The sequence below is a fragment of the Haplochromis burtoni genome, unplaced genomic scaffold (genome assembly GCF_018398535.1).
Source record: "Haplochromis burtoni strain Fernald_Lab_line unplaced genomic scaffold, NCSU_Asbu1 Contig_71, whole genome shotgun sequence".
Lineage (NCBI taxonomy): Eukaryota > Metazoa > Chordata > Actinopteri > Cichliformes > Cichlidae > Haplochromis > Haplochromis burtoni.
This window is the reverse complement of record NW_024582432.1, coordinates 894490-911884: the sequence shown is the minus strand read 5'-3', so window position 1 is coordinate 911884 and position 17395 is coordinate 894490. Positions and strand designations below refer to the sequence as shown.

The 17395-nt window shown below is 42.4% G+C and overlaps 3 protein-coding genes across 5 annotated transcripts; 2 read left to right on the top strand and 1 right to left on the bottom strand.

Moving 5' to 3' along the window:
• The first annotated feature begins 1 nt into the window (after position 1).
• On the top strand, positions 2 to 4324 carry si:ch211-250n8.1. Of its 2 annotated transcripts, XM_005923812.3 has the most exons (16): positions 2 to 812; positions 1120 to 1227; positions 1314 to 1389; positions 1505 to 1661; positions 1784 to 1829; positions 1913 to 1971; positions 2049 to 2084; positions 2211 to 2263; positions 2348 to 2480; positions 3026 to 3240; positions 3336 to 3381; positions 3463 to 3528; positions 3601 to 3660; positions 3736 to 3821; positions 4057 to 4151; positions 4238 to 4324. In XM_005923812.3, exons 1-16 carry the CDS (start codon positions 776 to 778, stop codon positions 4270 to 4272), a joined length of 1308 nt encoding a protein of 435 aa, XP_005923874.1. In that variant the 5' UTR covers positions 2 to 775; the 3' UTR covers positions 4273 to 4324. The 2 variants fall into 2 exon arrangements, with proteins under 2 accessions (XP_005923874.1, XP_042077575.1); XM_042221641.1 differs by having other exon boundaries at positions 4057 to 4324.
• A 49-nt stretch (positions 4325 to 4373) lies between these two features.
• LOC102307519 (histone H3.3A) lies at positions 4374 to 6809 on the bottom strand. 2 transcript variants are annotated; one of them, XM_005923810.3, is made up of 4 exons: positions 6675 to 6809; positions 5804 to 5941; positions 5567 to 5720; positions 4374 to 5478 (listed from the first exon to the last, which is right to left on the bottom strand). In XM_005923810.3, the coding sequence occupies exons 2-4, from the start codon at positions 5929 to 5931 to the stop codon at positions 5350 to 5352; spliced, it is 411 nt and encodes a 136-aa protein (XP_005923872.1). In that variant the 5' UTR covers positions 5932 to 5941; positions 6675 to 6809; the 3' UTR covers positions 4374 to 5349. The 2 variants fall into 2 exon arrangements, with proteins under 2 accessions (XP_005923872.1, XP_042077576.1); XM_042221642.1 differs by having other exon boundaries at positions 6670 to 6771.
• A 156-nt stretch (positions 6810 to 6965) lies between these two features.
• On the top strand, positions 6966 to 17330 carry unk (unk zinc finger). Its single transcript, XM_005923809.3, has 15 exons — positions 6966 to 7316; positions 7825 to 8034; positions 9580 to 9756; positions 9852 to 9982; positions 11213 to 11348; positions 11461 to 11578; positions 11672 to 11756; positions 11849 to 12144; positions 12283 to 12348; positions 12454 to 12637; positions 12724 to 12825; positions 12936 to 13121; positions 13201 to 13382; positions 13518 to 13778; positions 16108 to 17330. Exons 1-15 carry the CDS (start codon positions 7168 to 7170, stop codon positions 16261 to 16263), a joined length of 2439 nt encoding a protein of 812 aa, XP_005923871.1. The 5' UTR covers positions 6966 to 7167; the 3' UTR covers positions 16264 to 17330.
• The last annotated feature ends 65 nt before the right edge of the window (positions 17331 to 17395 follow it).

The following is a 17395-nucleotide window of genomic DNA, read 5'->3' as shown; positions in this document are numbered from 1 at the left end:
ATTAATTTACTTTTTTTTTAGCCCGAAAATACATTTTATTTATTTATTCCAATTTAAGTAAGTCAGCGTAAAATAGTCTAGAAAGAGCACTGCGACAGCAAACAGCCTGAGGTGGACTCGAACACACGCCTTTGTTTACCAACGGAGATATTAGAGGCGAGAGACGCAAAGTACTTAGATAAGGCTGCAAGATCACCGACCAAATAACTAATACTTGTCTGCCAAATGGTGAGCTTCGCTTCTAGAAGGACCTTGACTATATAAACTCGCTGGGTCTTTATTATCGTGTCCATAAAAATCTTAAATTAACGACTAAGATTCCGTTTATCTGTTTTCTTTTCTTCCTTTACATTCCCGTAACCTGTATAGCTTCTGTCACGTTTGAAAATATAAATATTAGCTACTGAAGTGAATGGTTGTAAACACGAACCTACAGTTTGTTTGGTCAACAAGGCGGGGTCTCTGAAGCAGCACGACAGGTTTACTGTCAGTCAGTGCGCAGGTGTACATGGTTATCATTTCAGGCGCTTGTGTTTGCAGGTTCAATATTCCTTCGCTATTTATTTAAAATAATAACTTAATGACAGCAACACATCGCCCGTCCTCGCTCACGGTCTCGGGCAGGTACAGTGGAACTGGAAGGTGTTTCTCGATATGTTAGCTTCACGGAAGTGTGTACACAGCGCGCGTCCCCAGAGCGTGCTTAAATGACAGGAGGATAGAAGCGGCGCGTCTCTTATCAAGGACAGGCTCTGATCACAGCTGGACGATCAACATGGCACCCAAAGACCCTCTCCTTGGCTCCCTCAAAGGTAAGCATCAATAATAGATGAGTGATGGTACGATGCCATTGGATCACAATTTCAGTAAGCAGCTGATCGTGACGTACTCATAATAAAACGTACAACTAGAATTGGGTTTCATTTCTGACCCTGCAGCGCGCTATTTTTATGCCAAAAAAGCTTCCGCTACGTTTTTTTTTTATCATCAACACAGTCTCTGTTTTAGTGTTGATGAGTGAAATGGCGATGATCACATGCTTTGTAAAAATGTAGTTATGTCATGCTGATGACAACAGATTCAATGTGTGTTGCGTGTTTTTTTTCCCTTCCCACTCAGTGTGTGTCCTGAACCTGCAGTCAGATGGAGAGACGGTGACAGATTCCAACCCTCACCTCGCCTCCTGCTGTGAGCTGCTGGAGCTGGTCCTCAGGAAGGGACTCCAGCGTCAGTATGATTATTTTGTGTAGCTGAATTCATTTTGAAGGAGACTTCTGCAGTATTCACTCAGGGTGTGTTTCATTTCTCTCCAGAGCCCGTTCTTAGTCTGGTGCACAGAGATTACTGGCACTGCTTCGAACAGCTACCCCATCAAGATGCCTGTGGCAGGTAACTACATCCTGCTTAGTTTAGCAGATGGGGAAGGTTTTTTTGTTGTTTTTTTTTTAGTGACAGCTTCACTCATTAATGCCCGTCACCTCTCTGTCTGTCTTCTCCCGTGCAGTCTGTCTGCTCTGTCCTTGGCAGTTGAGCAGACCAGAGTTTGCAGGAAGCTGCTCTCAGCTCAGGGCCGAGGGCGCTACCTGCTCAGGCTGGCCCTCAGCCGCAAGGTCCTGCCGCAGTTCTTCACACACCTGCTGCACACTGCCAGACTCCTGGAGGTCTGATACATGGACAGATGCATTGTTCCCCAGTGTTGAGCACACAAAAATGGGATTTTAGAAAGTGTGTTTCTCTAACAGACTTGCATAGTTGTGATTAACATTGTTTCTCTTTCCTTCAGTGGTACAGCCCAGATTTATCAATTCTCAGGAATGAGGAATTTGTGGGTGAGGTTACAGCAGCTTGAACAAAACTGAGGAAGTTCTTGTCAACAACAAAATCTTAAGAGCTGCTGTTCTTCCTCTTCCAGAACCTTTCATGTCGCTACTGCTGGTGCTCTCACACATGGACTTCAAACTGGACATGGAGGTCAGAGGCGCTACTGTGATTTTTTTCCAATCACTTTTAACTCCGATCTAATAAGAATTTTATTTTCTTGTATACAGAATTGCAGTTTTCTGGATGAGAGCTGGCTCCTGCCGGTAAGAGCATCACAGTAACACTGTTATTATGTTATTTGTCTTTGGATATGATATAAATCCATAGAAGGAAAAAAAAAGTACAATCTTAAGGAGGTGAAAGACTGACTGCTGGCTGTTTGTTTTTAGGTGTGTGAGATATACGAAGTTGTGCCCTGCCGGGAGGTAGGGTTGGTTCTGAGGTTAGTATGTTCCAGTCTACAAATATTTCCATCACACTGAGCACGTGGGCTAGTAAAAAAAACATCTATGGATCTGCTTCTTAGGTATCTCAGCGGGCGCGTCTTTGTTCTTGACCTGATTCCCGACAGTCAGGCTGACGTCGACAAGTTCATCGGTGCTGGTGACATCCTCGATGAGATCAATGGGACCTCGCTGAGGAATTCTAAAAGTGGACATGTGAGAAATCCCTCAGATATACAGTGCCGTACTGCATTAGGGCTGTTGTGATATTGCATTTTCATGACACAATTATCCAGCAAAACGAATTCATGTTAAATATATCATGCAATATCCGTGGATATTTCGTGTTTGTGGATCATCTATATTTTGATAAATGACTTAGATCCAGGTGGGGCAGTCTCCGTGAATTATGTTTTGCAGATGATGACATTGTGACCTATAGTGAGAGTCTGGAAAGATGGAGGTACGCACTATAAAGGAATGAAAGTTGGTGGGAGCAAAATGGAATACATACATGTGATGAGAGGGAGACAGATGGAAAAATAGTGCACAAGGGAGGTGAAGAAGACAGTGCAGGCAGGGTGGAGTGGGTAGAGATGAATGTCTGGGAGGGATTTTTGACAGGATAGCAGCAAGAGAGTAGTGATAGATAAATATAGATAGATGTAGATATTTAAGCTTGAGCTGCCAGGCGGGATGCAAAGGTGCTGCATATATATATATACACTTCTTTACCAGACCTTTTTTACTTGCACTCCCAGGCCGGTGCAGTTCTGTCTCGGTTTAAAGGCTGCCCTTTGTCCATCCGTGTTATAAGATGGAGGGCCCACGATGGAACAGTGTATAGACCCCTTATCAAATTCCTGCGGGCCCTGAGGACAGAGAACCCCACCCTGCAGCTGGGTCCTGCTCCCTCCCAGGAGACAGCAAGCAGAGACCAGAAGCCTCCTCCATCACAGTGTCTCAAAGAGGGAAGGCAAGTGTTAACACGCCATCGCTGCGATCTGTATTCAAGCTGCTGTCATGATGTGACATTTGAGAAATACATTCTGAACAACCTCTGTTCCACAGGATTGTTTACATAGTGCAATTCTTGGGAAAGGCAAACATTGGAATGGTAAATGACAATTTGTTTTTACAGCATTTTCAAACATTCTGCACACACCTCCTGTAACTGTAATTTGTCTGCCTCTTTCAGTTTGGAGGAAAGGAGGTGCTCCAGCATGCAATCCCACAGGTGTTGCAGAAAAACCTACCTAGCAAGGTAATGAAAGCTGTTTCCCCAATTTTCTGCAAAGCACTTATATATGCATAACCCATTTAATTTTCCCTGCAGGAAGTGCTTTTAGATTTGAAGGAAACGCATTTGACGTGCACAGACAGAAACAGTAAATTGGTAAGTAGATCTCTCTCACAAAGATTTGCCTGTACTTTAATTCTCCTAAAGTTTTGTCTTCATTTCTCTCATCAGGAGTTGTTTGAACACCATTATCCCGAGATTTCATGTGTAGGGAGATATGCACAGCCAGACTACACAGCATTTGCCTTCTGTGTGGCGTAAGTATCACATTTTATATGAAAGCCCTTCACTGATATTGCAGTACATCCTGGCAAAATACCATAATCTAAGCTATTTTATTATTAAAGGCTTTTCCACACATCCCTGTTAAACTAGGCTGCTTGTAGTTTAGATCGCACTCCTCCTACGACAGGATGTCATGATGCAATACACAAGCCTAGTCATTGGCTGGGCCCCCATGTCATCTAAGCACATGATTGGCTGTGTTCACAGAGACTCCCCAGAAACCCCTCAGTCCACAGGCTTTTGCTGTGTGGTGCTCCGAGCCAGCAGCATCAAGGAGTGCGAAGACATCGTCTGCAGGATTGGTGAGGCATCACGGCTCTCAGATGCAGTCATGTGCTTACAGGCGTGTCACTCAAACACTAAACACTTGTATTTTCCCCACCTACAGCCACTGGGTTCAAGCATACGGAATGGTTTGTATGACAAACCAGCTGTGACCAACTTTGTGTTGTAAATAAAAGATGTGTATTGACCATATAGACCTCTTCACTGTCTGAATACTAAAAAACAAAACGACACACCTCTTACTACTCATAAAGACCTTTAATAGAAAGACATGTGACAACATTTCATAAATAGTATTAAATGTAGCTGCCAAGATTTTATGTTGGAAAAAACATGTTAAAAAGCCATCGATATATGAAGGGGTTTGCCATGCTCTTTGTTACCAAGTATAGAGAATCAACTGAGGTAGCCAACACCCCGACACTAGGCCTTACTGAGCATGACACGCTGGCATTTTGTGGTAAGTGGATTAAAAATCCTGCCCCCCATGGAAGATGGACCCCGGCACCCACAACAAGTTTAAAGTCAAGTGATGTTACATCTTATGATATGACCCACAATGGATAATCTGAAGCCCCCTTCAGACAAACTCTGTCTCCATTGATGGTACTTTGAGTGAGCACAAGTTTGTGTAGTGACATGTAAGTCTCATTCTCAAAGTGAACTTTGTGATCAGATGGGCGCACAAGAGTACAACTGCTTGTGCATCTTTGTGATTTGCTCAGCTGCCGAGAAGAATGCCGCGACCCAATCTCACCACAGCAAGGTACAATGAGAATTCCTAGTGATGCGCTCCAACTGAATAGAAGTAGGATGCAGAGCAATTGGCTATAGGAGGATATAGTTGGGCTTCGCCCCTTTGTGACAACGGAGAACTTATTGTTTCAAACAGTAGCTACACTTTTGTCAATGCTGATAGTTCATACTGCATTTGTGGCAACAACCCTTTTGCTCAGAGGACAATTATATGTATGATAGCTTGCTCTCAACCATTGCTTGCATTAATGAAGCTTAGACATTAGAGCAAACCTAGCCCATATCTAATGATAGACAATTGTATGTCTGCAAGGGGCTCGCACTTGCGGAATGATTGATTTGTGTCAAGTAAAAAAAAAAAAAAAACTGTTTAAAAAAAAGCCAAGAAAATAAAAGTCCACAAAATGGTTAAGTATGATAAATAGGATCATTTGTCATGACAATGGAGTCATTAGCCACTTAGGCCCTCTCTCCCCTTATCCTACGTGCCAGCTGGATGTCTTTGGGCATGATGGTGACACGCTTGGCATGGATTGCGCACAGGTTTGTGTCCTCAAACAGACCCACAAGGTAGGCCTCACTGGCCTCCTGTTTAAGGAGAGAGAAAAAGAAATTTAAATAAGCTTCTCGTTACAGTGCTATTACTCTGCAGGTCAAATGTAAATGTTTCACTTACCTGAAGAGCGCCAATAGCAGCACTCTGGAAGCGCAGGTCAGTCTTGAAATCCTGAGCAATTTCCCTCACCAGGCGCTGAAAGGGAAGTTTGCGGATCAACAACTCAGTGGACTTCTGGTAGCGACGGATCTCCCTCAGAGCCACAGTTCCGGGCCTAGCAGATGAATAGAGCAGATATTCAACACTGTAGGCCAGGAAATCTTTATTTCTGTTAAGGGCAACCAGAGTGCCACACACCTGTAACGATGGGGTTTCTTCACGCCTCCCGTGGATGGCGCACTCTTCCTGGCGGCCTTGGTCGCAAGCTGCTTCCTTGGCGCTTTTCCTCCAGTAGATTTACGAGCAGTCTGCTTGGTACGGGCCATGTTGTACTAGCTTTTACGATAAAAGAAAAACAAAAGTCCAGGTCAGAAACTGCTACATCAATAAAGCAGCTCGGCAGAAACTGGTACGACACCAATTAGTCAAGCTTGCGTGTTAGCCTAGCCTACATGGCTAGCACCGTCGGTTCCCCCTCCCCCAAGGCGGCCAACACCAACATAAGCAACGCTACTTTTATACGCCACCGCAGCTTATGTAACAGTTTCCACTAAAGCGAACTAGTGATTATGTCCTTTAACACGTTTCGCTTAACGCGTTTATTAACATACTGACATGAACGATTAAAAATCTTTCAACGGCCCAAGGTAGCCGCAAACAATGGCGTCAAAACAGTGGGAGCCCCAAACAGCCCAGCCAGTCTCTGGTTTTCGACTTCGCCATTTTCAGTTTCTCGTTGTACCTCAAACAACATTGCTTTAACTCAACTCTACAAATGTTAGCACAAACGGTTATATAAGCTGTTAGCCATTTCGTAAAGATATCACGCTCAAATTTCACGTACCATTTAAACAATTTTAGCATCGTTTGTGAGTTGTAACTTCACTTTATCGAGTCAATAGTGACATTAAACGACGAACCGCAAGACACTCCATTGTTCTGTTTTTAGCTAAGGCTATCGTTAGCAAGCCGACATTTAAAACCCTAAAACAAAAATCACAACACATGTCACAGCAAAGACAATACAATCATTAGACGTATTATTAGCAAGAAGAAATACTCACGTTACCTTTTCGACTTTAGTTGAGCGTGAAACTAATCACGAAGACAACACCGGAACCTCCGAAAGCGTTTTCTATGATAGAGGGCAACGAGGCCGACTATTAATACTTTGTCGTGACGTCATACTTGTAAAACGCTACACACTGATTGGGTCAATGGATATAAGGTACAGCCAATGGAAGCAAGCAAATAAAAAAATAAACGTGACCTCGATTCCTTATTTTCTTCAGTTTCACATTTGTGCAAATGCCATAACTCTGTGACAGTTAATATCTTGAGTGTTTTATGACTTTCACTTTAGTTTTGAATCACAGCTTTAGTCACGTTATAACTGAACTTCAAATCCCATAGTTCCGTGTTATTAGTTGTCCCTTCGCTATTACTTCCTCTTGCCCTGCGCAGGCTCACATCGCCACAGAATGCGGATTTCGAAGCTAATGAGAATAGCTAGCCAGTAAGCTAAAAACAAGCTTCTTGTTGTTAGGGTTTAGAAGGGTACAATGTCTAAAACGTATCCACAGCCCCCGTCATCTTCGGTAGCGACGAGTGCCGGAGGACACTCTTCGTCCTCTTCGTCTTCGCCTGCAGGGGGGTCAACATCTCCTGCAACCGTGTTGAACGTGCAGCCCGAGAAACCTCAACATTACACGTACGTAGCTAGTTAGCGGGATTAGCTTGTGTACACAAGTGTACACAACCTCACGTGCACTTAAACACAGAAAACAACTGTCAAAATGTATTTAAGGAAACTCCATGAATAGTAAACCTGCGTAAAATGGACAAAGCAAATAATGTGCTTATTTAGCGCTGTAGGTCTCCATAAAGAGGCCTAACGTTGGACATTAACAGTAGCCATTTCTTACAGGCTGTGCGGTGGAGCATCGTTTAAGTGCTTTGTTGTGTGTGTGTCACGGCAGCATTCATTAAGTCTTTGTGTAGTGAAAGTATATATATATATATAAAAAAATCTCCGTGAGGAATTTTGCTCACTGCTGCCGAGACTGTGTTGCGCTAAAACAGTAATTATTTTTATGAGATTATCTTCGTGAAAAACTCAATGATATCAATATATTCCTATTTGTGTAGGCCACTTCAAAATATGGTGACACCGTACAACAACATATTTCAGTCTCTTTGGCTGCTCACCTCTTTCCCAGATATCTGAAGGAGTTTAGAACGGAGCAGTGTCCCCTGTTCGTGCAACATAAATGTACACAGCACCGTCCTTTTTCCTGTTTCCACTGGCACTTCCTGAACCAGCGACGCCGCAGGCCAATACGCAGACGGGACGGAACCTTCAACTACAGCCCAGATGTTTACTGTACCAAATATGATGAGGGAACAGGCACCTGCCCCGACGGAGATGAGTGAGTGTAACAAAGGCTTCAGTTTAGCACAAGATACTTGCCTTGATTATACTTACAACAGAAACAAAAATAGGGATTTGTGTAAGGGGGAAGTTTTGTTTTTGAATGGCATAACTGGCCACACCATGTCTGGGAAGGTCTATATTAGTGGTATGTATAGTCTCTGTAAGGTTAATTTAAACAGAAAGACATAGTATTTAACTAAATGTCCACATTTTCAGGTTTGTTGTTGTTTTAGCAGCCCTTTCAAGTTTAATCTGGCAGGAGAATGTCAAATTCAAGTTCTTTATGAAGCGTATTGTGCAATTGTGTAGGTCTCTGAATGTCAATAGACCTTTATTATCTCCATTAAAAGCATCAAAGTGGTAATTCGGAACACAAATGGGCCAAAACTGTATGGATGGATGTCTAGTAGATGCTTTAGCACCTGTACTCTCACTCTGAGGGTCTCCCTCCAGTGAAATGTGCTGTACAATCCTCACAATGACCTATTTTAACCCCTGGAGGGTCTTAGAAAAATGCATACACTATCGGACCTAGAGCCACAAATCGACCCTAAGACCCTCCAGGGGTTTATTAGCAAAGAAAATGGAGATCTAAAGGATGCAACATGATTCCTGTTCTGTGACATTTTTGGTTCAGGCAGCCCACCATATAATGGCATCTTAGTTGTGGTTAGTTATGGTCAAAGTAGCCCATTTATTTAATTAATTATGTCCCTCCATCTATTTTCCTACCACGGACCCCTTCTTCTGTCTCTTCATAAGTCTCTTTTTGGGACTGATGTCTCTCCTCCTGCACTTCTCCAAAGCTTGCAGCAGCAACTGTTTGTGACTGCGACTTCTTACTAGTTTTTGCTGGTACTACTGACGGTGCAGCTGCTAACATATTGCTTACTTTGGCACATTTTGTTGCATTTATTTATTGTTTCTCTTTCTTTTTCTCTCTCAGCTTTTCATTTCCATTCTTTACCTTTTGTTTAGCCATCTTTATCAATCACTTCTTCCACACTAAACTCTGTTCTACAAGGTGCATGAGTGCACAGGGAAGGTAGGGGCGAGCCAGTGATGGGGCAATCCAAATTCTAATACAAATGAACCAATGGGCTGCTGTCAGTGCTTGTAGGGTAGTGTTAGAGTGCACAGCGGCCCATCAAGCCGACCTGTATGCTGTGTGCATATGGACACAAAAAACATAAAAAATTATATTTACATGTCATGCCTGATTACCAGTACAGTCCTGGTTGGCACCTATGGATAAAGGTGCAAAGGGTATATATTTTGTGATTTGAGCTTCAAATCAGAATACAAAAGTGTCCTTTAAATGTTGTGTGCTTAAAACATCTCACAGGCCTATTTACATCAGCAGTTGCCACAAACAAAGAATTATGAAGTGTGTTTTTCTTTACCTTTTTTTTTTTTTTTTTAAATATTATCCATACAAAACAGTTCATAATTTAAAAAAAAACATTGAAATGTATGCATGATTTGCATGCCTTTAAATAAATAATTTAAAATTTTTGAATTTTATTTTTCTACATTCCAGGTGCCCATTTCTGCATCGAACAGCAGGTGACACAGAGCGCAGGTACCATCTCCGCTACTATAAAACTGGATCGTGTATCCATGAAACTGATGCAAAAGGCCACTGCAGCAAGAACGGCTCCCACTGTGCATTTGCTCACGGATCACATGACCTACGCAGCCCCGTTTATGACATCAGGTACACCAAATAAAACATGGAAGCGATCGTTGAAGTAGTTTCTATGTGTGTGGCTGTGTGTTGACAAAGTTTTTTTCTCATTACGTGCTACACAGGGAAATGCAGGTGATGGAGTCTCAAGGAGGCTCAGGGACCACAGACGGAGGTGGAGGAGATGGGCAGTCGGGACAGGCAGCGAGTACAGCCCTCATAGAGAAGATCTTGAGTGAGGAGCCACGCTGGCAAGGTAACATCTGGAACACCACTTCAGGAGGAATTCAGGCAGAAAAACAGCTCACTGCTCAATCTTTGCTATGTACTATCGGCTTTGTGTTCCTACCTAAGTACTAAGAGAAAGATCATATGTGTGTAGTCATTAGGATATGGATTGCGTTGGTGTGTGGGGATGTTGCTAGTAGCTGTAGATCGTTTTCTTAGTAGTACACAAAAACTCTCTTAATAGAACACAAAGCAAAGATGAAAACCAGGACATGGAGTCTTAAAGCGATCACCACAGTGATTCTAGAAACATGAAGACGTAGAAACAGAGGCTGTAGCCTGACTGCTCATCAGTTTACTTGTTGAAGCTTAGGGTCTGGCTGGTGGGCTGGGGTCACCACTCACTCTGCTTTAATGTCACTGTGGGTTCTTAGCTAGCTTAGCGTTAGCATGCTGTCTGTGCAGATGGTTGCAAAGAGCTGAAGTTGTGTTAGCAGCATAATGCAAATATCCATGCTGTAGACTGTGCCACTATTTTCCTCCAACACATGAACTGAAATCAGCTGATTGTAGCATCAGTGCAAGTGGAACCGATAAGCAAGATTGATAAGCAGACAGACTAACAGTTACAAATAACTGGACTACTAGGAGCTGGATCTCTACATTTCTTTTCTAATAAGAACATGAAAAATTGTTAGTCTTCCTACACTGACAAACACAGTAATGCAGGATTACCTTAGCTTGCGTACATTTATTAACATATGTCTGCTATAGCGTTTTTGCAACAATTCAACTTGGTTGGAGTTATGCATGTTTGCATGAACCTATTCTAATGTGTTAGTCTGAGTTGCAGCACAAACTGATTTCTAATCCTCTGCAGAGATTTCAGTTTCCAAAACTCTGTTATAAACTTTTATAAATCTGATATGATGCCGTTTGTTAAACAGTGCTTACAGGTGTGAAGTAAATTAGGTTGTGTTTTTACAAAACCTCTAAAATGTTATTTAAAAACATGTTTTTTGCTTTAATTAAATGTATATATCAGTTTTTCAAAGGTCGTGATAACGTACAAGTTTGAACAAGTCTTGAATCTTTTCAGGTCCAATCAGCATCCATATTGGGCTGTATTTTGAGATTGTCTGTTTATATAGATTTCCAGTTGCTGTAAGGTCAAATATTTTTACCTAATTTCCCTTGATCTGCCCTTACAGTCTGCCTGCCTCACTGTGTCTTTCCTCTCTCCTCTGTGTCTCCTCAGATAATGACTACGTGCTGTCCCATTACAAGACAGAGCTCTGTAAGAAACCACCTCGCCTGTGTCGTCAAGGTTATGCCTGTCCGTATTATCACAACAGCAAAGACAGGAGACGCAGCCCACACAAGCACAAATACAGGTGCTGTGTTTCATTGTGCTAAAGAAAGAAGGCATTTAAAACATGAGGCTATTGTTGTTGCTCAATTGGGGCTCAGTTGTTAAAGTAAATTGTTTGTTTCTTACCGCCGCAGAGCGTTGCCATGTCCTGCGGTGAAGCAAAGTGAAGAGTGGGGAGATCCCAGTAAATGTGAGGGAGCTGAGTCATGTCAGTACTGCCACACGAGAACAGAACAACAGTTCCACCCAGAGGTTTGTCTCCTTTAGAGGAAATTTTATAGAACTTGACTGGAAATCACCCAAGATGTGAAGCAGTGTCTTTTTTTTTCTTTATTTTGGTTACAGATCTATAAATCCACCAAGTGCAATGACATGCAGCAGTGTGGCAGCTGTCCCAGAGGGCCCTTCTGTGCCTTTGCTCATGTTGAAAGTAAATCCCCACAAAACACCTGTGATCATGTCTCAGAAACCCAAGGCGCCTGATGAGTCAACTTGTAATTTTTGTTTTTCTTCCTCCTCCAGAGCCCTTTGTTCCAGAGGAACCATCATTCCCCAACCCCAGCTCCCCTCCACCCCCTAGGCCTCCAGACCCTATTCCTGTCCAGGAGGTTTCTGCCAGTCCCGGTTGTCACAGCATGGGGTCTTGCTCTATGTCGGACCCCTTCTCTCCTTCTGCAGGCTCATGTGTAGCAGAGCAGGGCTTGCTTGGTAGCGTTTTGTCTCTGTGTGAGGACATGAGTGGATCTGCAGAACCTCAGTCTCCGTGGGCGGGAGAGGGAGGGTACGGCAGGGCACCTGGCTTTGAGAGGGAAGATCAGGTAAGAAGGACGCGCATAAGAAAAAGGGAACGTGGTCGTATGAGTTCCTGTTAAGATATACTGAAGAAATATAATCTCTAGAATGACGACATTACTGCAAAATATTTGTCCTGCTTATTTAAGGTCACTATTTTTCAGGCCAAACAAAGGGGTTTTGCTCTAGAGCAGCGGCACAGAGAACTAGCATCAACTCAGAACAAACAGGTTTTCTTGTTTTCTAATACGATCAAACATTTTGAAATGTATTTTCTTGCTTATTTATTTGTTAAAGTAACAAAACCCTTTTTTTTAAAACTTTTTCTTTATAAGGACCTTCAGGTGTTTTTGCCAGTTGGCAGCCCTTTGAGTCTGTCCTCCAGTATCCCCTCTAGTCTGGCAGCCACACCACCTAGCCCTGCTCCGCTTGGACCCCCAGGATCCAGCATATCCTCTGGAATGAATGCTAATGCCTTGCCCTTTTACCCGACTAGTGAAACGGTGGAATCAGTTGTTGGTAAGTAAAGGTGAAAAAAAAGAAAATCCACATGTCTCGCAGTTGTGATAGTAGATATGTAAGTTGTGGTGTTTTATGTGTTACAGAATCAGCCCTGGATGATCTCGACCTGAATGACTTTGGTGTGTCGGCGTTGGAGAGAAGCTTGGAGAGCAGCTCTGCTCTGCCCAGTGTCGGAGTCATGCTCGGTATTTGAAAGCATGAACACACAGAATTATCGACATACGAATATCTGTCTGACATCACACATTATGCACATGTATGTAAAAATCATTTCTTTTTCTCTTGGCCTTCACAGGAGGTAGCCAGCTTCAGAGTTCTGCCCCAGTGAACATCCCAGGCTCTTTTAGCAGCTCCGCTGCTTTTAGCTCACCTTCACCATCTCCCCCAGTCAGGCCGCATGCTTCACCATTCTTCTCTACTCATCTGTCCCAACCTGGCCAATCAGAGAGCAGCTTCCTGGGACCATCTCATAGCTCTTTAGGTCTGTAGATTTTTGTTTAAATGATCAAATAGTCTCATACAGAACATGATTTTGCTTATATTTATTTGTTTCTTTGTAGGTCTGAATGGTATGAGTACTAATATCTGGGAGCACTTCCCATCAGGCCAGGGGTCTCCTGGTACACCTCCTACCCTACTGCCCTCTGCTCCCTGTGCAGAGACCTCCAGGCTCAAACAGGAGCTGGAGGAAGCTCACAGGACACTGAAGCAGTGGGGTCACAGCTGGAGACACACAGCTCAGGTAGGTAGGTAGTGGGGCATGCAAATGCGAGCGTGTCCCTGAAACAGCAGTTTGTGTGCCGTGACCTGCAGAAATAGAAGAAACAAATCCCAATTTGGACCGCACGTCATTTGTTCCGCCTGCTTTCTCTCGCAGTCGTTTGCAGCACTGAAAGCGGATGCAGAGGAGTCACGTGCCCATGCAACGCGGTTAGCCATGGAAGCAGAAAGAGCCAGGCAGGCTGAGGAGGAGGCGCAGAGACAAGCTACTCTCCTGCAGGAGGCGCTGGAGAGCTTAAGGAGCGGAGATAATCCTCATCTGTCACTGCACCAACTCCAGCTACTACACCGGCTGCCGTTGGAGTCGGTCCTCAGTTTACAGGCTCAGCTTTGTACCTGCTTACATGCTGTGGAACAGGTAATACCCACAACCTCCACGACCTGTTAGCCTCACACTGCTTGTTTCGAAGTCAAATAGCATCCACTCTAGTGTTCTAGCAAACCAACACTTTTTGGCCACATAGAACATTAAGGAGTTTAGATGTTTAGTTAATTAAGTAAGTAGGCAGTAGCTTACTCAGAAATCCTCAGAAATTATCTTACCAGTCAAAAAAATTAGCATCAATGTTTTGATACTGATACTGGCTTAAAAGAAAAAAATAAAATGTCCCAGTTATGTGATATTTCATATCTGATAGCACATGTAAGAAGGCTAACACACCAAGCTGGCCAGCCTATCTCAAAGATGGAACAAAAATGGTAGATGAAGGGTCATTGTTCAGTATCTGAAATGGTACGAAGCACAGTGAGGGTTACAGTCACACCACATTCCTCCAGTTTGTCTTCTTAGCAACAGAAGTGCAGTAGTTTAATTAGTGAGCTCATGTTTTTTATTAACCTAATTTTCTATCAAAACTTCCATCACACACTTAGACTTTAATTAGAAATCTTGGCTACACGAGGAAAGCAGCGTTAATATAATTCTGAAATTGTGTTGAAATTGTTTTTTAGCATGAAACATGAAAACGGGACAGTGCCACCCACAACCAGAAAACGAGCAACCGGGTTTTAGAAAAAAAAGTCACACAAACAAGAGGGAAATGTTCATTTTTTTGAAGGTAGCATCAAAACTGAAAACGTTCTGGAACTCAAACATTCTTCACCATATGTTATATTGTCCCACTCTTTGCAGCTATAACAGCTCCAGTCTCCAGTATAATTAATCCCAAAGGTCAAAGGTTGAGGTCAGGACTAGTCTAGTTCTTCCACACCAAACTCTCTCATCCATGTCTTTGGGGGCTTTGTTTTATGAACTGGAGCAGTCATGTTGGAACAGGAAGGGGCCATCCCCAAACTGTTCCCACAAAGTTAGGACCATGAAAGTGTTGGTATACTAAACTTTAAGAGTTCCTTTCACTGGCTGAGTCCAACTCCTGAAACATTACCCATAATCCCCCCTCCACCAAACTTTACACTTGGCACAGTGCAGTCAGACAAGTACTGTTCTCCTTGGATACTCACCCATTAGATTACCAGATGGAGAAGCACGGTTAATCACTCCAGAGAGCACGCCCTCACTGCTCTAGAGTCCAGTGGTGGATGCTGATGTGCTTTACACCAATGTGCACTATGCACCTCAGCTGACCCCGCTCTGTGATTTTATGTGGACTGCTACTTTGTGGCTGAGCCGCTTCTGAATTGATTCATTCACAAATGTTTATAGAAGCTGTCTGCATGCCCAGGTGCTTGATTTCATACACCTATGGCCATGAAAGGGATTTTAACACCTGAATTCAGTTATTTGAATGAGTGAGTGAATACTTTCAGCAATAGGGTGTGGCTGTGGTGACGTAAATAACCTAAGATCTGAATTGACTCATTCCTAGTTATGGCCAATTCAATAAGTTGAGACAGATTCTTCAAGATTAGGCAGCCCATCAAAGTAATTATGTTGATCTCACTTGTAAGGGGGGGGGAATAAAGCCCTCTGGAAAGTCAGAGCTCTCTTAAACAGATTGGAGCATGCCCTGATGTTCCCGTCACAGGCTGGTGTCCTGTATGGCAACGGAGAAACCAAATCCCACAACTTCAAAATTAGACAAAAAAAATGTTTTTGGTCTATTATACTAACTTTCAGCTCTGTGTTTTTAGGCTCTGTGAGAGTAAACTGTATGATTATAGTTGAAAGTAAGGCTCAACCTCGATTTACTTCCCTTTAAGCCCACTTTTTTCTGATTGGCTGCTCCTCAGAAACAATTCTGGACATGACCATATTAGAGAGATCTTGTTTCTGTGTGACATCCTACAGAGCCAAGAGCAAAAAATAAGTGTCTGATACAGAGATTTAGGTTTTAAACATGAGCTTTTGTTTATAGAACTTGTTTTATATGTGCTGGCTTCATTATTTGAAACTTTACCTGTATTTAACCTGAGTTTCCACTATTGTAGCCATCCATATATGGCAGAAAATAAAGGAAAGAATGATAGATTGTCTTTAACTTTATTCATACTGATACAAATTACTATAGATAAAAGGCATTTTACTACAACAAGACTTGTAAAACGACATATCTGTAAGGTACTGCAGTGGCTGACACGTGTGACAGTAACTTACATGTATGTATGACTAATACTGACAAACACCCAGTAACCTGATGATTCACTAACACTGTATATGAACATAACCATGTATTAATGTCTTTGTCCAGTTTAAGAGGTGTTAACATGTCCCTCTTGTGTTTATTAAGGTGGTGTACAGGAAACAGAGACAGTGCTGCGTGACGTGTGGAGAGCAGGGCTCGGTGTCGCTGCCCTGTGGCCATGGACTACAGTGTGAGGGCTGCTCCACCTCTACAGATTGCCCACTGTGCCCTGAACAGAGCCTGGAACAGCAGCTCTCTTGACCTCACAATTCAGTGGGACCACCACAGATTCCAGACCAGTCAGTCCTGATTCCACAGACACCAGCCTCGAATTGTGTCAACAGTTCAGAATTACCCAGAGGTCATTTTGTTATTTGGTAACAAATCAAGCACTGACCTATTTGTGTACTTCTAAGATGAGATTTACTCACAAATTGCCAGCTTGGTGAGCTGTAGTCACTAAGTAAAAGCTCTTAATGTGGAACTTTGAATGATGTTTCCAGTGTTACCAGTGGAACAATTTCTTTTCTTTCTTTTTTTTTTAACTAGATGATACTTTTGACCAGCAACACTGTTCTTTCCACCTGCCCCTGAGTTGTGAAAATCACTTTAAGACCTGCTGTCATTTCTTGTGTACCCTAGCTATGAAACATTTACACAAATAGTTCTCAATTATGTTGTTTTTTTTTTACTCTAAACAGAGTGTTTTCCATCCATGTGCAACAGGTCAGCAGTTTATTTGACTTTATTTTTTTTATTTATTGTTTAATATTTTTGAGCCATCCTAACAAAAATCAAGAGGTCTGAATGAAAACACTTAAAGGGCATGGTTAGTTTCATCTAGCAATGAGTCTATATTGTTACAGTCAAAAAGAAGATATCCCAGTCTACTGATATCACATTTATAGATTTTACTGCATTTTTTTTTCTCCCTGTCTTTAGCTAAAATTATTTGCTGGTCATTGTTAACAGAAATATAAAAACAATAGTAGGAATATTTGTTTGAATTTACAACAGATGGCCTCTGTTTAAAGCACTCAGGTCTAATATTCTTCTACATAAACTGGAAGAGTAAGCATGTTAACACAATCGAGGCAAACATAGTCAACTTGTGTACTCTTTGAAAAGACATATTTTTAATTTTTACTTTTTCATGTTAACTCAGACATAAGTATTTTTATTAAAACCGGCCCCATTGCTGTGTTTAAATCAACGCGCAACAGGTTTATCTGCCAATATTTTAGCATTTGTAGTAATCTTTGACATTTCAGCGTCAAATGTAGTCTTATAATATAATATATACACACACACACACACACACACACACACACACACACACACACACACACACACACACACACACACACACACATAGTTAAGTGATGTCATACTT